The sequence below is a fragment of the Peromyscus leucopus genome, chromosome 16_21 (genome assembly GCF_004664715.2).
Source record: "Peromyscus leucopus breed LL Stock chromosome 16_21, UCI_PerLeu_2.1, whole genome shotgun sequence".
NCBI lineage: Eukaryota > Metazoa > Chordata > Mammalia > Rodentia > Cricetidae > Peromyscus > Peromyscus leucopus.
This window is the reverse complement of record NC_051084.1, coordinates 21,680,859-21,702,158: the sequence shown is the minus strand read 5'-3', so window position 1 is coordinate 21,702,158 and position 21,300 is coordinate 21,680,859. Positions and strand designations below refer to the sequence as shown.

At 40.0% G+C, this 21,300-nt stretch overlaps 1 protein-coding gene across 9 annotated transcripts in view; it reads left to right on the top strand.

Annotated features, from left to right (window-relative positions):
- The window catches only part of Pcdh15 (protocadherin related 15), a 1,398,279-nt gene that overhangs the window by 1,000,169 nt on the left and 376,810 nt on the right, over positions 1-21,300 (top strand). For all 9 annotated transcript variants that reach the window (XM_037199986.1, XM_037199987.1, XM_037199980.1 and 6 more), the window contains 2 exons: positions 7,366-7,485; positions 17,220-17,330. In XM_037199986.1, the coding sequence (XP_037055881.1) occupies positions 7,366-7,485; positions 17,220-17,330 (231 nt within the window). The remainder of the gene's footprint in view (positions 1-7,365; positions 7,486-17,219; positions 17,331-21,300) is intronic.

The window sequence follows — 21,300 nt, the reverse complement described above, 5'->3', positions numbered from 1 at the left end:
ATTTTTTTTTAATTTCTGTATCAGTGTCAAGAGATTTCTCTCTGTAATAATCACATCTGGTAATTTATAAAAAGGCCTACATGTAGCATGGTGTGTATAGCTCCAAAAAAAAATACAGACAGTGAATGATAAATATTCTCACCACAATATTATACACATGTGAGATAATATATGTGTTACCTACCTAGATTTTGTCTTTCCACAATGTATATATACTTCAAAAATTATGATGTATATAATATATATATATATATAATTTCATTTAAATTAAAGAGTAAAAGCAGATCATATAACTAAATAGAGGAGAAGTTGTAAACAAACTTAAATATTGTATTCTAGGTTAATCTGCCTTTTGCTGTAGTATGAATGGAGGCCTAACATTAATTTGTAGCCCTTTCTCAATGAGCATGGACTCATTTGCAAATTACTTACAAACGCTTTCTTGTAACTACAAAATAGTTCTTGGGATACTTCACTAAAGATATCCTCAGAGTGGCAGAAGTTTGGCATCAGATCTATTTCTATTTGAGGTCAAATAAGACCATATTTGCTGTCTTTCTTTTAAAACATATTTTAAATCAAAATAGAATTACATACCTTTTGTTCTCCCCTTTCTTCCCTCTGTCCCCTACTCCCACCCTAGAAATCCTTCTTCCAATTCATCCTATTTCTCCCTATCAAGGTGATAGGCTCTTCCTTCTTGATCATTTTACACACACACACACACACACACACACACACACACACACACATACATGCACACAAGTATGTATGTGCGTATGCACAAATATATAAGTATAACATCTTCATCGTCCATGTGCACATGGTTTCATGGCCAACCAATCTGTTCCAGACAATCCACAGTGGGGCTCATCCCAGGTGGAGTCTAACTCTTCCTCTTCCAGCAGTCACCAATTGATTACAGTTGGAGATCTGACTTAGTGAAATTTTTCCCTGTCCCCATGTTAGCATGTCTATTGACACTGCCATTGTTCTGGCCCTATGTCTACAGCCATTTCTACAAGAGGCTGTTTCACAGAAGACTTCCTATTATTCTGGCTCTTAGTCTTTCTGCCCCCTGTTTCATGATGTTCCCTGAGGCACAGTTGCAGGAGCTGTGGTGTGGATGCATCCCTTGGAACTCGGATATCCATGATCCATTGATTCCGGCATTGTGTCCAGTTGTGTACAGGTCTCCATTTGCTGTAAAGGGAGTGTCCATTGATCAGGGATAGTAGTGACACTTAGCTATAGATATAAGGGTAAGATTTAGAATATAGAAAGGAATTATGTTTGTTTAGCAACATGGCCAAGTATAGATTCTAGTCTGTGATCTCACTTGCCCCAGGAAGCTGGCCAGGTTTCTAGCACCAGGCATGATTTCATTCCAGTTGAGTGGTCCCTAAACCCAATTTAAAAAGCTATTGGTTACAACCAACATGTGTGTCCCACTTATTGAACCTTTATGGATATCTTGCCATGGTAGTCATTGTTGTGATTCACAGGCATTGCAACTGAGTAGGACCATGAATTACTTCACTATGTGGGCTGATTCCATATTATCTTGTGGTACCATAGAGGCTAGACCACAAGGAAGGGGCTTTTGAGTCAAGTGTAGCTCCAATCATCAAAGCCCTGTGTCCTAAGTATTTGGCATCCTCATCATCAGACTCTTATCTTCAACGTCTGAGAGGCCAACAAGAGCTATGTCAATAATCTACGTTGTTTGGGGAGTTACTTGGACCACCCTGACCGAACATTAGCTAGCATATTTCTTGTGCCTGGTACTGGAGTTTGTGTTAGCCTATGGTTCACATGAGGAGCACTGGCAGCCGAAGTGGAATGACATGCTTTAGGATATACGTAGTCCGCACACACATACTCTTCTTTGATCCCTTGAGGCTTCATCAAACAACCTTGGTAGTGTTTGTCCTTCATCCCTCCTTCTACTGAACTGACTTCCTTCTTTCCTCCCCAGATGAAGCCCTCCCTGTTTGTTTTTCTGTTTTTTTTCTTTATTTTCTGTTCCTCACTTGTATCTCACCTGTATTCATCTCTCCTCTCCTCCTCTCAAGTCTCCTCCCGCTCATGGTCCCTTTATAGTTTCCTGGTTTCTATGGTTACTCCATGTACACACTCACATCTGAAATTTTGGAGCCAGGTACCCCAGATGAGAGACATGTGTTTATCTTTCTGGGTCTGAGTTACCTGACTCAATACAATTTTTTTCTAGGTCCAACCACTTACCTGTTAATTGCTTATTTCTTGACAGCTCAATTAGATTCCATTGTGTATAGGTGCCACATTTCCCTGGTGTCTTATTGGGGATTTTTGCATCTTTGTTAAACAAGGATATCACTCCATCATTTTGTTTTGTGTACTGTGTCTTTCTCTAGTTTGGGTAGTAGAGTAATACTGGCTGCATGGGATGAGTTTGGGTGTACCCTTTATCTTTTGTTTCTTTTCTTTCTGTGTTTTTGTTTTTGATTAAGGATTGTTTGTAGTTCTTCTCTGAAAGCAAATAGAATTCTGCTGTGAATCCATCTAGACCTAGATGTTTCTTTCTAAGCCCAGATGCTTTTTACACTGCATTCCCTTATAATAGTAATTCTCAACCTTCCTAGTGCTGTGGCCCTTTAATACAGTTCCTTGTGTTCTGGTGACCCTCGCAACCCATAAAATTATTTTGTTGCCACTTCATGACCATAATTTTGCTACTGTTATGAATCATAATGTAAATATCTGATATGCCACCCCTTTGGGTTGCATAGGTTCTCAAGGTTGGTCTCATGAGTTGAGAACAACTGCCTTACAATATTCTGAATTTCTTTGGTGCCAACTGTAATGTTTCCGTTTGTTTCTGCTAATTAGAGTACTCCATTTCCTTCTTTTGGCTAGTTGGGCTGAGAGGTGTCAATCTACCTTGTTTATCTTCTCAAGGAACCAGTTCTTAGATTCCTTAACTCTTTGTTTCTATTTCATTAATTTCTGCTTGGATTTTCATTCTTTGTTACCATTTGCTGTGTTTGGGTTTGATTTGTTTTTGTTTTTCCAAGTTCTTGTAAGGTGATCACTGACTCATTTATCTGTGCTCTTTCTGATTTTTTAACGTGGGTATTTAGAGCTATAAATTTCCACCTTAGACCTGCTTTTAAAGTTTCCCAGAGCTTTGTTTGGTAGTGATGGTATGTTTTCAGTTTCATGAATATTTTTATTTCTCTCTTGGTTTCTTCTTTGATTCATTTATCATTTAGTAATGTACTGTTTAATCTCTACAAGTTTATACTTACTAGGCTTTTGTTGGTGTTGATTTTATGTCTTATTAGATAATGTTTGGATAAGACATATGGAATGATTTCTGTTTTTCTCTATTTGCTGTGTTTGTTGCTTTATTTGTTTCCTGTCTCAGGATGTGGTCTATTTTAGAGAAGCTTCTGTGTGCTGCTGAGTAAAATGTGTATTCTTTGGTTTTGGGTGTAGTATTTTGTAGATATTTGCTAGGTTCAATTGATGTAAAATGTCATTTAATTCTTAGGTTTTGCTTTGTTTTGTCCAGATGATTATTGGAGAAATATCTATTTGGATGTTGAAATGGCCTACTGTTGTTGAGTTTCTGTTAATCTGTGTCTATAATTCCATTACTGTGCTTTTTATGAAATTAGGTGTGAAATTATTTTTGCAATTTGCCCTGAGCATGTGGACTTGTTTCTTTGGTTGTGTTTCTGATGTGATAATCTGGCTTTCCTTAGACTAGGCCAGTGCATGAGCTGAATGACCTAAACTAGATCATATAAAGCTAGTGAGTGAGCTGTTTAGCTGGCCTAGGCAAAGAAGACTCCCAAACCAGGAGACTGGAGCTATGTCTGTGGGTACAGAGATGGCATTAGCAAAGGGAGAGATGGGAGAGAAAAGGAATATCTCACTGGTCAAAGATGGTCCTTGAAAAAAGGCTCAAAGGCCACTGATCTGGAGCTGGCCTCTGTGGAGATGGTCACAGGCAAGGGTAACATTGGGAAGGGAGAGATCAACTTAGCCAGCAAAGCTGACTCAGGAACAGAAAAGGTTCAGGGGGTCCTTGTCTGGAACTAGGTTCCTAAATTTGTCCATCATAGTGGGATGGAGGAAAAGGGGTACCAAAGGGAAGGAGAGAGTTTCCAGGTAAGAGACTTACTGACTGGTTTTGTGTGTCAACTTGACACAAGCTAGATCATCTAAGAGGAAGGAACCTCAACTGAGGCAATGCCTCCATGAGATCTAGCTGTTAAGCATTTTCTCAATTAGTGATCAATGAAGAAGGTCCCACCCCCTGGTGGGTGGTGCCTTCCCGGGGCAGGTGGTCTTGGGTTCTGTAAGAAAGCAGGCTAAGCAGGCCATGATAAGTAAGCCAATAAGCAGTTCTCCCCCATGGCCTCTATATCAGCTCCTGCTTCAGGGATCCTGCCCTGTTTGAGTTCCTGTCCTGACTTCATTCAGTGATGAACAGTGATGTGGAAGTGCAAGCCAAACAAGTCCTTTTCTCCCCAACTTGCTCTTTGGTCATGGTGTCTCTTCACAGCAATAGAAAACCTAACGAAGACACCAGGCAAATGATTCTCACATGAAGAGGGTTCCCAGCTGCAGGTCTGGAACTAGAGTTGTGCATTTACAGATAGTGATGTGCTAGGGGAGGGGCAGAAGAGGGAAGAAGCTACCCAGGAAAGGACCCATGCATGCACAGGATTGCGCGGTCCCAGCCTCTGCCACCTTATACTTGGTCTCATACTACCTGCAATTGTATTTACAGTTCACTGAGTGTGACTCTTTTTTCTTCACATTTCGTGATGATTTGTTGGCGGTTTTGTTGCTTAAAATACTTTTTAAGTGCTGATGTCATATGATTCCCACTGTCCCCACACAAAAGAAGACAGAATGAGACTCATGGAGAAAATGCAGATGTGACATCAGTCTCATTCAGACATTGCTTGTGCTGTTACTGTGTTAGCGAATCAATGCTGCACAGTCAAAAATTCTTCACAGAGAAGTGAGTAAGGAAGATTTTTATATTAGCTAGCTAGATCAAAGTGTGTGGGCGGAGACTTGCACACTGGCCCTATATTGCTCGGGGCTCCAAAGTTATTGTTCTTTACTTCGGTATTCACAGTAATTTTATGCAACTTAAGACCCACCTATTATGAAATCATAACTGTGCAAAAATATAAATCAAGCAATGAACACAGTGATTCTCTGGGGGAAATCCAGTGAGATTAGTGAAAGTAAATATTCTCTTTGAGACTTTTGATCAAAATCAATTTAGGAGATATGTGTCATATGATATTTGCACAATAAACACAATCACTATATTGTGTTTACATTCTAATGCTTTTCACTGTTTATTAAATAAGGCAATTGCTTAACTTAAAAAAAATGAATTTACAAATCAAAACAAAGTTCCATTCAGCCATAGCATACGGAAACAATGTTCTGTTTAATTAAGAAACATACATATCAACAAAAGTGCACCTACTGATGCACTTCTACCTGAGTTTTACACACATGTACCATTTATATAACATTTCAAACAGCCTAAACTTGCTGCTCTCCTGAGGCATTTATCATTTATTTACGCCAGAAACCTTTTCACTATTGAAACTTCATAAACTATTTTACTTTCTGGGTAGTGATTTTTGATAACTTTTTGATTTTCAATTAATCTGTATAGTTTATGAACCTGCAGATATCTGTGTAAATGATTTGTGGGGAAAGACACAAATTAAATAAGTAAACAGCAGCCTCAGGCATTTTCACAGTCTAGTCTTATTGTATATAGGGCTCTTCAAAAACCAGATTTAAATGTGACATATTGAAATATAAAAAGATATAGAACATGCTTATTTTTGTAGCAGATGTGCCCCCAAAGCTATAAATACCACACAGTATAGACTACAAAAGAGCAGACAGTCTTTGTTATTGTTGTTGTTTCGTTTTGTTTGTTTGTTTTCTGAGACAGAGTTTCTCTGTGTAGCCCTGGCTGTCCTAGAACTCGCTCTGTAGACCAGGCTGTCTTCGAACTCACAGAGATCATCCTGCCTCCTCTGGGTGCTGGGATTAAAGACATGCATTACTATGCCCAGCAAGGTCTGTCACCAGCAGATCATAAATGACTGCGCTATTGCATGTATGAGTGCACACCTGTGCATGCTAGTGTGCTATAACAGTAAAAATGAACAGGGGCCATCTACACTAAGATGTTTACTACTCACACAAAAATAGGGAACAGAGCCAAGCTCATTCATCTGTGTGATGCTGAGCTTTGTGATTACATGACTGTACCCAAACCTGCCCCTCCTCCACACTGAGGAACGAAAGCTGCCAACATTCCCAAAGTTGGAGATCAAGTGAATTCTTACTGGAAATATAAACAGAGAGAGTAGTGTGAAGGGAATAAAATGGCAAAATCTGTTATACAGCAGCTTTTAATGTTTTGCAAGGACTTAAATGTCCTTCAAACATTAGCTTAAGATGTTATTTAAGATATGTTTTCTAATGTATCAGGATAGCAATCATATCCCTTTTTTCTGTTGATACAACTAAGCTATTGTCTCTCCTCCTTTTCCTTTCAGAAATATAAACTAATAAATTTTTTGGTAGAATAGTATTTCTGCTTGAATTTCTAAAATAAAAAATAAGTATGACCAAATATAATCTGTCATAAATGATATGAATGACACCAAATCCTGAATTGAAATCATAAAAAATCATAAATAAATCACATTAATCTCTGGAATAACTTTACAATTGCAAAAGATAAATGAATTCTCTTCCCAGTAGTTTAAACTCAGTGTTTTTGGACGTCACTAAGTGTATCGTTTTTAAAATACCCAGAGAAATATAAGGGAAGGCTTCTGCTGGGGGAGTAGATTTGAGCATCCAAGTAGCTATTTGTTAACCTACCTTTTGCATGCATTACCAACCTGGATTTCCTGACTCTCTGAAATGACTTCTTATTTTAAAATAAAAACCCCAATTTCAATTTAAATTCTAGCTTGCAAATAACGCATTAAATTTTTTTAAGAAAAGAAACAGATGCATTTTTCTCCACAGGTGCTGAGTTGCTGATGGAATCAAAATGGTCCAAATATGCTTTCCTCTGAACTTTCTGTTTCTTTATCCAATCACGATCTTGACGTTGTAAACTTCACACATGTAAGGACTCTTGTGTGAAGACTGCACAGATTTACCTATTTATCCTTAGTACTACGAGTCTGTGATTTGAGCAGCTGAATTCTCTCTTCCTCTGGGTCGTGAAGAGACGTTTTTAATCTGGAAGTCTTGTACAGATGATCAAAGGAAAACAAACAGTTTTTTTTTTTCATTTTTTCTTTTCAGCTCACTCCGGTTGGCACCACAATCTTCACAGGATTCTCAGGAGACAATGGAGCTACAGACATTGATGATGGCCCCAATGGACAGATAGAGTACGTCATTCAGTACAACCCAGAAGATCCGGTAGGTACTCATGTCTGTGTTTGTTGTGAGGCATGCAATAGGTAGTTGCTTTAGCTGATACAATTATTAAATTATCCCCTAGTTGCACTATTCTTAATATTGATAGCTCTTTTATAAAAGGTTATTTTGGAAATAGAAATAATGCAATAAAGCACTTTTTTTTTTTTTTTTTTACTAAATTTCCATTACATGGAACTCCAGAACCTTCTAAATGAATCACCAGTGATAGTACAGAATAACACAGACAAGATAGGGCCCAGCTTAGAAGGTATGCAAATAATCTCACTGCTACCATCATACCCAGAAAACACAGTAAGTGTGTCTCTGGTATACAATGGCCCTAATGCCCCATCTGGACCACCATGGACCTAATACACAGCAAGGCACAGCTTCTAGCAATGGCCTCTGTGGTTTGGGAGGAGGGTCTGTTTGTTGTTTTAAACCAGAGGATATCTGTGTTGATTTTCTAATGGTTTCAGCCATGAAATGATTTGTTTCAAGTGACTTGTTATATAATTTTGGAATTCTTTAACTGGAAAGTCCAGATGAGCATGGCACACAGAACCAACTAAGCAGGGCTCACACAAAACCAACTAAGCAGGGCTCCCGCGGGCTCCCACAGAGACTGAGGCAGCAAGCATGCACAGGGCCTGCGTGGGTCTGTGCTAGGTCCTCTGCGTACATGTTATGGTTGTTGGCTTGATGTTTGGAGGGACTTCTGACAGTGGGGGTGGGCATGTCTCTGCCTCTTTGCTTGCCCTTGGGACTCTTTTCCTCTGATTGTTCAGCCTCGCTATGAGGGCTTTTGCCTTGTCTCATTGCATCTTGGTGTGTGTGTGTGTGTGTGTGTGTGTGTGTGTGTGTTTGGTTACTGTCTCTAAGAGGCATGCTCTTTTCTGAAGGGAAGCTGGGGGAGTGGAGAACTGGGCGGGGGAAGCTGAAAGGAGTGGATGGGGGGAAACTGTTGTCAACATGTATTGTATGATAGAAGAGTCTATTTTCAATAAAAAGAAGAAAGGGGGACGGGGAAACAAGGAAGGAAAGCAAAACCCAACCAGAGTACTTATTCATAACTCCTGATTCATAAATCCATATACTGGGTTTCCCTAAGCAGAGTAAAAACTACTTCTCCTGTATGTTTCTGACACCACACTTCTCCTTCATAATTGTATTAAGAGTATAAAATGCAGTGCAGTTAACATCACTTCCCCGTTGCTCAGACCTGTACTCCTTACAAAGCTTTATGCAAACAAGAAGAAACAGGAATAAATGTTTGGGCCTGCAGAGTGCAGACTCAAGTTGAGGTCCAGCTATCATGTTTTATGAAAATTAAATGAATGACACACACTAAGTGTCCACAAGTTTGCATTTTTAAAAAATATTTTATATGTTTCTAAATTAAAATAGAATGCGCAATTTCCCTTTCCCTTTTCTGTCTTCTCCCCCTCCCATTTCCCTACCCTGTTCTCTCTCAAATTTCATGCCCCCTTTTTAGTTCTTATTACACACACCTGCAAACACACACATACATATACACATGTATATTTATGTTCCTAAATATAATTACAACCTGCTCAGTCCTTCAGTCCATATAATGTTACTTATACTTAGATGATTTCAGAGCTGACCAGTGGGTATTGGATAAGTAATTGGGAGCATCTTCCCTGTGGGCTTTCTTCTCTCAGATTAGGTAGTTCAGGAGAGAAAACCAGGTCTTGAGGTAAAAAATGTCTTTCTCTAGTTTGGGAATACAAAGCCTCATTTCAGAGGAGTGGGCTTTTCATTGTGTGCTAATGAGGTGGCTGTTGGTGACCCATTTTGAAACCTAAATACATAACAACAAAATCTCGGGAAGATAACAACGAGGTCAAGGGAAGGCTTTGAAAATGTGGAGTTGGTTTTTGTTTCCCCTAAAAAGGAACCTCTGAACAGGTGTGTAGGCATAGGGCATGAAGCCAGGCGATGGGGAACCTGGAAACGATCAGTCGCTGTGAAGTGGTGCGCAGGATAGTGTGAGGAGCATGCATCTGACCAGTCAAGGGTGAGAGCAACGCCTTCCCTTCAGCAGAAGGAAGACCACATGCACATTGCTTTTCCAAGCCATTTGCTGTTTCTTCTGTGGGTTTTCCTAAATAACTATGTGCATGGCACTGTTCCAGCTTAGCCGTCAGTCTTTCCCTAGTCTTCGGGATCCAGCTGTCAAAACAGAACACAGCTAGCACCGAAGAGCCAACCCATGCATTTTAAAGAAATATTTATTGCATTGAAAAGAACGTCCAAGGTTTAGTTGCAGCTTGAGACAGCTGTGAGTGACTCAGAAGCTGCCCTTCAGAAGTTCTGGGAAGCCAAGTTCCTGCCTCGCAGTGAAAATCTCCTCTTTGACCGCTTTCCCTTTCAGGGATTAGCTGTTCTGCTACTAAGATCAATTATCTGCCTCTTACACCCTACAGATGGATAAATCATTCAGTTACAGAGTCTCAAAATTACAAAGAAACTCAACTGTCACCATTGGCAGCCCTACTACTGTCGATAACTGCAGAACGTGCCCAGGCTGAGGTCCTGTTCATTGGGGCAAAATATTAAAATGTTGTGAAAACTCTGAGCTTGATATACTGTGTTCACCAGGGGTGTGTGTGTGTGTGTGTGTGTGTGTGTGTGTGTGTGTGCTCACGCATGCGCGTGCGCTCTCGCATGTACACATAAGTGTGCCAGGCACACATGTGGAGATCGGGAGAGAATCTTGGGTGTGGGGTCTCACCTCCCATCATGTCTGAGGCACTGTCTCTTATTCACCAATGTATACTTTAGGAAGCTAACCCTGGAGCTCCGAGGTGTTCTGCCTCTCCCTCCTAGCTCACCGCAGACACATGGGGGGGGGGGTTACAAGCCTGTGTTGCTGCATCTGGTTTCAAATGGGTTCTGGGGATTTGAACTCAGTTCTTCACGCTTTTATGGCAAGCACTTTACTCACTGAGCCATCTCCCAGGATCCCCAGGGCATACTGTAGAGAACCTGCCTTTAATCATCCTACACATTTAGTGTTGCCCGCAACATTCTGTTGCGAGATCTGTGGCAGAGCTGCCCGGTGATTTTATTTTCTGCCGCTGTGAATCCTCTAGCTATTAATAAATATCATTATAACAATCTGCTTATTTCTAAATGTCCAAACAACTATAATTTCAAATTAGTCCCATGCTACACAGCACAGGAGAAAATATACAAATTGGCTTGTTCTCTTTCACTTGATACCTCAAGTCATATTTTTAATCCTGGCATCAGGTATTTGTGAAATGGAACCCAATTCAACTCACACACTCAAGAGATTTGTCCACACATCCTCTTAAGACATTTTTGAGCCCAAATGGAAATATTATGAAATTTCACACTAAATTTTTTTTTGCCTTCATGAGAAATGTGTGATTTCCAATATGACAGTAATCTTCTGGTGTTGGGCTGTACCACTCCTACCTCTGAGGCATTGAGTGTGCATGCATGGTATGTCTGGACTCTATTGCTTTCCAACTTATGCCAGTTTCCCCTTCCTATGGATCAGCACAGTATAATGGAGGAGTACAAATCTTCTGACCATGTGCAATCACTTTATTCCATCTTTATTCCATGCTTCTGATATGAGAAGTATTCACATATATAGTTGTGTTTCCGGCATGTGCTGTCTCTCTCTCTCTCTCTCTCTCTCTCTCTCTCTCTCTCTCTCTCTCTCTCTCTCTCTCTCTCTCTCTCTCTTACACACACACACACACACACACACACACACACACACACACATATATATATATACTTTCAGGGGTTTTTTTTCATTTAATTTCAGTGCTTAATGATGTGATGTTTGCATTTCAATTATTCCTTTATAGTTAACTTCTTTTAGGATCATTGTTTGAAATGAGTGTATAGCATCCCTAAATTAAATCAGCCATTGTCTGTTTAACACACTGGTTTCTCTGACTCCCCTGTAACTCTTCCTCCTCTGTGGCCCTAGTTACAGGAATGCCAGGCATTTTGATGTCTTTCCATGGGTTCATGGGCTCCATTCATTCATTTCTAATATATTTTCATCTTTTGTTTACAAACTATTGATCTGTGTTCAAGGCTGCTACATTTTTCAGGCAAGTCCAACCTGTTGTTAACCCTTTTCTATGATCTGTTTTTATGTTTGAAAACAATTTAAGTATTGTATTCTTTGTGTCTAAATGCTCCGTGTTTCATGGGTCTTAATTTCTTTGCATACTATACAAAGATGATTTCCCATTTTTTATTTGTTGTGAGCACTTTATGCATTTAGCACAGGAACTGTCATAATAGACTATTTGTATAATTGAATAAATACTTTGTGTGTTGAGTATAATACTGCTTATTTGATTGTCCCTGTAAATGAGGCTGACATCTCCCTCTCAGTTATGACAGGTTGCTATGGAGTCCATCTTGAGCATAGTGAGTCCTATATGGTAAAGGTACCCTTGATTCTGCCCATGTTGTTGGAACTCCAGCTGCAAATTTTCCTGTGAGCACAGCTCCCATCCCATTCAGTGTGTGCTTTTCTCAGTTGATCTGCTAGTAGTGAGCTTTATGAAAGTGTGGTTTAGAGTCAACTCTCAATTTCTCCTTTGCTCTCGAGCCTCTTTCCAGTATTTCCTTCCTTGCCCTCATCAGATATATTATTATCTTGGAATTAGTGCCTCTGTGTTTCTGTTGATGAATATTCCAGGACCTCTATCAGACTTGAAGTGTCTCAGGGTAATGCTGATGGCAGCCTTCCCTTGGTTAATTAAAAAATAAGAAAATGTACCTCATTCTCTCTCTCTCTCTCTCTCTCTCTCTCTCTCTCTCTCTCTCTCTCTCTCTCTCTCTCTCTCTCTCCCCTTTAGAATATCTTGGCTTTGTTTCTCTCCCCAGTTAAAGGCGGTATGTATGTGAATTGGTGAATTGGGCCACATAGGAGTCATGTTTTCAGTAAATGAGTACTTTGCCTTGTGTTTGTTTTGGACCACCCCAGTTTTCCTAAAACGTAGTGTGATAGCAGCCATGACTGCTTCTTTTAAAATCTGAACAACCGAGAGCAGTTCAGCATCCCTTCAGCCTCTCCAGTTCCACCGAGGATCTGTACCGACATGCTGAGACCTGCTGTGTCGCAACTGTTATTGTAACTAGAGACTTTGACTCTTCAAATCTGTCCTGGGCTGTGTCTTCTGTTAGAAATAAACTTAGTAAAGACAGTGGACTCTGCGATGTCCATTCACTTTATATACAAGAGAAAGAATGATGATGCTCTGGGTAGAAGAAAATTTTATGAGGGTACCACCATTCCATTATGTCCCTATCAGGCAGTAATGGTTGGGGTGTGGGGAGAGCTTTTAAAACATTTGTGAGGTTAGTAAGAAAAAGCTTCTAAGAGCTGGGGTATTCCTTGCCTTCCTTAGCACTTCAGTTACTGGTCCTCCTAGGCACACCTGTGCTCAGCTGCTCGTAGATGTCAAGGGGATCTAGGTGCAAGTGTGTGTCCCTGTCTTTGTGGGGGCTTCCCTCCTGTATTTCTAACATAAATACAAATGGGGATATAACAAATGATTTTTTAATATTACACATGTAGAAGAGTATCATATAATCTATTATTTATCTTTAGAAAAGATGAATGTCCAGAGCTCTAAACAGTGGGCAGAGGAAGGCTAGGTACCTCCTGCTTCCAGAGCACCTGTTTCCATGGAGATATTCAGCTCGGTTGCCATGGCACCTAAGTTCATGGGGTTGGGTCAGCCCTGAGAACAGAGTTTCTGGAATGGCAGTAGCCCTCCCCCTCCCTTCTCGCAAGGGTGTGTAGACATGGGCTAGGAATTCTACCTGCCCTTCCTGCCATCATTGGTATCTTTCCAGAGTGGTGACATAATTGTTTGATCTATCTTAAATAGAGGATGACCTTTTGTCTGATAACTCTGAAGTTACTGAAGTGTCAGGTACTTAAGTGTGTACCTCTGTGAGTGCTGGGCAGATGTTTTGAACCAGTGGGCATTAACAGATTTTTCAGCAGGATTTTCTTCTTTAATATAGAGCGGGAGGTAAACATTGAAGTTTCCAACACTCTTTGTGCTTACAGAGAAGATCCTAAAGCTGATAGAGAGGCAGTGGCTTTGCCTCACAAATATAACACTGCTTTGGGTTGGGTGTGGTTCTATCTCCACAATTCTTTCTTTCTGGGCCAAACCTCTGAGCAAAGAATCAGTGAACAGATCGAGTGCCATAGGGGTCACTCCTGTCACCTCCGTGCTCACTGCTTCTCAAGTAGATTCTTTACCATGTCCATCAGCATCAATCAGGTCACCTAATGTTCTATGACACTCAAGGTGGCAGATACCAGAAACTGAGGTCTGATGTCCACCTCTTCTGTCCTCCTCAGGCACTGTAAATGAAGTGTGTGTTCCCAGTTCCCTCACAGCCCAATTGTAACACATTAAAACAGTGTTTGCTTACCAAACCTCGCTAATTAAGGCATTTCTTTAGAGTTGATTTAGTCAAATATGCTTCTAAATGGAAGGAAGGAAGAAAGGAAGGAAGGGAGGGAGGGAGGAATAAGAAAGAGTATCCTGAATATACAGCCTTTACTTTGTTTCTAAAACTTTTATTAGAATTCTGAAGTTTAGAAAACAAATTTATGCTCAAAAACTACTTGTTTAATTAAACAATTAATGGCATTCTGAAGCAGCTTGATTATAAAGCAAATACTTTCCCTTTTGTTTTTTGAAATGCAAGTATTGATAAAACAAATAAAAAGCAAAAATCTCATATATGTGATAGTTAGATATAGCTACAGGAATTAAATTCAATTGAAAAGGATTTTAATGGCAATAACATGGCTAATAATGTCATTGTTTGTAATGTCTACAAAATTTTAATGAAAACTGTTAGTAACAACAATGGGGAAAGATTACAGATGTTATTAAGTTATGTTGATGGAAGAGTTGCTTTTCCAGTCTCGGGCCATGAAGAATCTGTGAGGTAAAACAAAAATACAAATGCTTTCTTTGGGAAAAAGAATAATATATCATCACATCAAAGTCTTAATCTGAAATGAGCAGACAAAGAAGGTTTCAGAGTAAGGTATCAGACATTTAACTATGAGGAGAAACAAGGGATATATTGCTTAGGCAGTTTTAAAAAACAGGAACAGATGGCAAGCGTAGGGAGCCACAGTCCACATGGGAAGATACAAAGACCACAGTAGGCAGAGACAGAAATCATCAAGAGGCAAAGGTCTCCTTTTGTGAAAGTTAGAAACCAGAAATAAAGATGTCCAACCCAAAACATGATTTATCATCCCCCAAAAGCATGGTAAACATCTGGATGTGTCTAAAACCTCACAGACAAAACTCAAACTCCAATTTTACCCTCAGACTTTGTTAGCATGTTAACAACTTCTAAATAGCTTCAGTAATTCTCACTAATTGGCTGTGGAGGTTCAGGTCTCATCTCCTGACAACATCCCAAAGCAGGAGAGGAAATTTGTTTTTGTATCACTCATCACTCTCTTTCTATTTAAGAGAGTGTCTTCTTCGTTGCCCAGGATTGAATGGCATATAAAAAACAAAAAAATTGTTGAAAAAAAATGGCATTACTGTGGCTGAATTGAATTAGTCAAGAATCATGCTACTTAGAGACATCACCTCCCCAGAAGCACAAATATGTGGAATAGCTAAGCTTTGAATTCTGAGTCCAGGGATGAGGAAGCTTTAGGTGAAGCATCTGAAGGTGGTGTGTGTGTGTGTGTGTGTGTGTGTGTGTGTGTGTGTGTGTATGTATTGTGTATGTATATGAGGGTGTGTGTGCGTGTAAATGTGTATTCATTGTGTGTGTGTATTTGTTTATGTGTGTATGCATGTATGTGTATATGTGTATATAAGTTCATGTTTACTGAAAACCTGTCTCTATAGCTATTGAGTCACTGAAATGTAATAACCTTAGACTAACACACTAATATGTTTTTCAGCATAATTTGCAGTATTGGTAAGCCTTTCTTCATCATAGCTGAATAGACACTTAGATTATGTCACTGCTGTAGTGAATTATGACCACACTGATGCTGAGTGAAGGGAAGGGACTTCCTCTTGCCTTCCTCACCTCCTGTTCTTTCTCCTAATCATCCTCATCCTCTTTCTCTTCTTCCTTTCTTTGGAACGTTCTATGGTTGATCCAAGCCAAATAATCCTTCCCTTGCTCACGGCTGACCTTCCATGAGGAATCTATTTATATTCAGCACTAACTGACTATTCACAGGCCAAAGAGATGATTTCACTCAAGCTCAGCTTGGGTGAACAGGTGAGGGGTGACTTATAGTATGGCTGACTGAAACAGCTGCATCTCTGAAAACTTCCCCAAACCAGCATGGATGAGGACTCAGGAAAGCCAAAAAACTGGAGCCTGGTTCCTGACCTGCAGGAGCTACACCATGATGAGTCTTCTTTTCAACTAGGTATTTGCTGCTTAGGCAGACTCTGGGCAGGCAGGTTAGTCTCGTGGGTTTCCTGAGCCCTGATAGGCTGACTCTCCCTGCAGAAGCTGCTTTCTTTAACCCATACCAAAGAAACTGCTCAACACAGAGTCACAAATCAAGCCCTCGAGAATCAGTCGCAGGGGCAGAAATAGAGGGAACTGATACAGTTCCTGAGGAAATTGCCGATCCTTCTCCACAGTGGCAACTAGAGCCACAGAAGCCTTCTAAGGATAAGAAAGACCCTAGGCTGTGATGTTCTCCCCTCCTGTGAGGGCTGACAAACAGAGCAGGGATTCTGAGCATTCCCAGAGGTTGTCCTTTTCCCTGAATGTTTCTGCTGGGAAAAGCTGGGTGCATAGCCAGAAGTTGCAAAGTCTAACATATCAAGCCACATCCAAGATTATTCTATTGCAGTTGTTTTATAATTATGTTCTTTTTTGTTTATTTGTTATGTGTATGTATGTGAGTCAGAAGACGATTTCAGGGACTCTGTTCCAGGCATCAAAGTCAGGTCCCTGAGGCTTGGCTTGATATCAGGAGCCCTTAACCTCTGAGTCATCTTCTTGGACTTTTCCTTTAAACCTTTTTTATTATATTGTTTGTGTGTGTGTGTGTGTGTGTGTGTGTGTGTGTGTGTGTGTGTGTGTGTGTATGTGTAAGTGAAGTGAGTGACAAGAGGAAATCAGTTCCCTTCTTCCATCATGTGAACCATGTGAGTCCAGGTTGGTCTGGTCTCCAGGTGTGGCTACAAGCATTTACCTACCGAGGCATTTCACTGGCTCCCATATTAGTTTATAATAATATACCCTTTTTTAGTGAAAAAATACTTCAAATACAAAGTAAATACTAGTGTTGAAAAATGAAATTCAGTAGAAATTATAAATTGAAAACATTTGAACTCTTTCGTGCAAAACCAAATGGCAAAGATAATAAGATATTAAGTTAAGTTTTTTCTTTCATGTTCATAGACTTGGTTAAGAGCCAGTCTAGATTTATGGATCTAATAATACATGAAAAACTATGGAAAGTCATCATATTCAAAGGACTTTGAGGGAACTCGGAGATAACCATCAATCACTTTGATAAATAAGAGTGACAGGACTGAAGTCAACACTCATGCTTTATTCTCAAACTATAAACCTGCTAGCCCTAGTGTTGGAGAGGACTGGACCACAAGGTCAAGCTACACAGTTCATGTATACAACTGGTCTGAAGTTTGTACATTTAACGTTTGCAGACATCCAACGACACCTTTGAAATCCCACTCATGTTGACGGGAAATGTGGTGCTGAGGAAACGACTCAACTATGAGGATAAGACTCGCTACTACGTCATCATCCAGGCTAACGTGAGTGCTTGGCTTCTCTTGTTCTGGAGCTTCTAAAGCAAAGTGTGCCTCTGAACAGGGGTGGTGATTTCCTGAGGTTGGAGTGTGCATAAGTCCTCAACTGAGCACCCTTGCCCTTGGTGGACACATTCTGTTTGTAGATGGAGGAAAAGGGGGTTGGGGGTTGCTCCTGTTCACTCTGCTCTTCATCTAAGTCTGATGTGCTAACCACACTACAAAAGCTGGTCTCTGCTCAGACTGAGGTATTTCTCAAGTACTATACACAAAATAGTTACAGTGGTGTCACCTTGAAACATGTGAAAAGGCATTTTTTTTTTCTGAATTCCACCTCAGAAGTTTATGATTAAAATCTGAGGGTAGGACTGAGAGGCTAGATTGGTGATTAAGAGAGTTTGGGTCTCAGCAGCTATGTCGGGCAGCTCAGGAACTTCTGCTCTTTGGCTACTACCAATAGCAACAACCACACATCAGACAATGAATGCAAAGTACCTTCATTTCATGGGTATGTAAGGTCACTTCTGCAACCTCAGTGGCTTCTTTTTCCTGTCTAATTGTGCAGTGTGCATGAATTTAAACCCCGCTGATTTTTCCTTGATAGCTTCTAGGGAGTTTTGAGGTAAAACAGTATTATAGGTTAATGGCTCAAAGAAGAATGTATTTATGGATATCCAGACACATGGAACTATAATACAATATGTTTCCATCTATTGGTATGAATGAAGCTTAAGAACCTGTCCTGGGTGCATGGGCTGGCTTTTTGGAGCCTGGGGCCTATGCTGGGAGGGACACTTTGCTCAGCCTTGGTGTAGGAAGGAGGGGACTGGAACTACCTAGGCTAAGTCTGCTAGGCTGGGCTGACTCCCCAGGGGAGACCTTGCCTTGGAGGAGGTGGGAATTGGGGGGGTGGATTGGGTGGAGAGCTTGGGGGTGGGAGGAGGGACGACGGGGGAATCCATGGCTGATATGTGAAATTAAGTTAATTATAAAAATATTTTTAAAAAAAGAACAACATGTAACTGTGTCAAATGAACAAAAATCACCTTTAAGAAAAATTAAGGACCCATGTCTAAAATACTTTAAACTAAGGCAATGCTGAAGATGTTTGTATTCTTAGATTAATTCCTTAGCTTGATTTTAAAATCTCTATTAGAGCTGCTCCATCCTTGCCTGCTTAGAAGCAACCACAGGCTCCACTGTGGTTGCAGGGAATTGATTGTGGCCAAGTTCTCAGAGTCAATTGAGCTATGCTACACTTTCTCCTAAGCAAACACCTGATAGTGGAGGCATGGTACTTAATGCATGTGTTTTTAAAGGGTCTCTTAGGTGTTCCCAGCCATTTGCTGAGTTACTTTATAGTGGTTGTTTAAATGCTAGACATGTAACCAAAGAACCTGTGACATGGCTTCAAAAATAAAATAAGCATTTCTGCTTCAAATTTATTTAAATGAAGTTCATATAATTTCATGATATTTGCTAGACTCTTCATCTCCCTGGCTCCATCTCATAAAATCATTATTTATGCAATATCCTGCTAAAGAGACTAGAGGTACTAAGTGATAAAAGAGGTAGTGTTTTCACGAGTTCAATTAAAGAAGTCCAAGGAATTAAAATAGTTCACAAGAAGTACTTTCATTGGGAATGGAGGAGGTAAAGTACCACATATTGTCTAATATCCAACATGTTACATTCCTTAAAATTACAGGTTAAAAATTTGAAGGTATGGTTTTTAAATGGAGTGGGTATGATAATGAGCTATACCTGAGCTACTTGTCTAAGGTAATTTTGCTTGAGATTATACTAGGCGCATACCTTGTTTTGGAAAAAAAAAAGGTATCATTTTATTGACCATGTGGTTTTTTTCATCATGTTGTTTGGTGATAATTTCATTCAGAAACTGAGTTGCCTAGGATTTGAGAGGGATTGTGCTACCATGTGATTCTGCAAGTTTGTACAGAATGAGAGTATTGAAACCCTGAGTGAGGTGCTAAGGACTTGGGAGCCAGTCTGTGTGATCACCCATAAGCTTGGACCGGAAGTCTAGTCACACCAATCCCGCCATGGTCTGTAGTTACAATGAGTTTTCGTTGTTATTCATTTGGATTCTCCCTGAGTTTTTGTTGGTATCACAGGACATGGAATCTTGGTAGCTGTGTGGAAAGAGGAGGGTAATGAGAATGTAAAGGCTGGGGGAATTCAGCTTTCCAAACTGCATCGGGGGTCCAGAAGATGTGTGGACCTGTTTCCCAAACTGGGGTTTGGAGATATGAGTACACTCCTTGGCACAGCCATTCCTCACATTTCTTTATCTTGTCTATGGGTGTTTTTTCACCTTCATTCTGGTCTTTGTTAGTTCATGATAAGATTTTTGCCTTTGATGTATAATTATGTGTTGAAGATACATGCCCATTTTTTAAATTTCTATATGTTTGCTAATGAGAACTTATAATACCTACAATTAGCTAAACCTAAAGGTTTTTGGATGATTCATTTTTAAGGACAATAATAAAAGCTTTTGATTTGAAAAGGAGAAGCAAACTGATCGTGCTTTAGGGTAATTTATGTCAGTTTCAGGACAGGAATGCAAAAAGCAAATAGTTTTTACTCTGGTCTTTGTTAGTAGTCAGAAAGGTCCTTGGTTCTGTCAGCAGCAGTTCTGTCAGGGTCAAAAGCTAGAAATGCTACTGTCAGGATCAAAAAGTAGAAATGCTGTAAGAGGGATCTGATTTATGCCATACCTTCCCCTAAATCAACACCTCTGACCAGAAGCTACATGTGAAGACATGATAGAAACAGACAGCCATTGGGATACCTCATGGATGGACAGACTGAATGAACCAGGTCACCTGCTTCCCTGTTCCATACTTCACCCCAGTTTCTGCCTCAAGTCCCATGAAACTCTTCAAACAACTCAGTGGTTTCCCATTTCTGGGTACCCACTTCTACTGAAAGGGGCTCAGTTGTCTTTCTCTTAAACTCCTACCTATAACTCTATAATAAAGTTTTCTTTTGAGACTCACTCATCTTTGGTCTCTGAATCTCATTCTTTGAATTCATGAGACAAGAACCCAGAGAATATAAGCCTACCGTGGCTTTGGTAGTGAATGATTTTCCCGTATCCTACCCCTCTGAGCTATAACCCAACGTATGTCAGATACACTCCATCACTCTCAAGGGTATCATGCTTTTCTGAGTCATGTTAACATTAACAAATACATAGTGTTAGGAAATAGATATGATATAGAAAATAACAATACAAGTTGAGGAAATAGAAATTAATCAGTTATGTTAGCCATCTTGGCTTCAATAACAAACACCACAGAATGGATACCTTGTACAATAGAAATTTATTTTATTAGTCGTTTGGAGTCTAAAACTCTAGATCAAAATTGCCATTGCCCAGGGCTTGTTTCAGGGGTGGGGAAAGCTCTTTCCTTATTAAAGATGGCTGCTTTCTTGTTATGCGTTCACATGGCCTTCCCTTTGTCTTCATGTGGAATAGGAGATCTCTAGTTCCTATTTGTGTGAGCTTTCTGTTCCTGTGACAGCCGTTATCCTTTATCAACCAGTTATTCAGCATCACTGTGATGAGAACTGTCTCGTGCAAATTTGGATGACACATGATTCAGGTTATAGAGTAGTCGTTAAACTCAGAAAATGCTTTAAAGTACTATTTCTGTCAATAGTAATTACAGTCCTCTCAGTTAATGAAATGTCCCATTTTAAAATAAAATGTGAAGACACCTTATTTTTAAGGAGGAAAAGAAAAGTCAAAAGTGTAAATTAGGACAGGTAATGAAAGAGCTTTTCTTCTGAGTTCCTGTGTTGCATCCTCTCCTTTCAGTGAGTGAAACACACCTACTGAAATTAGATAAAATGTATGCAGATGATTTTCTTTCTTTCTATCACTCACAGTTGACAGTGCTCTTTTCCCTGTAACTTGTGCCACACTGCCAGCTGGCCAGATACTGAT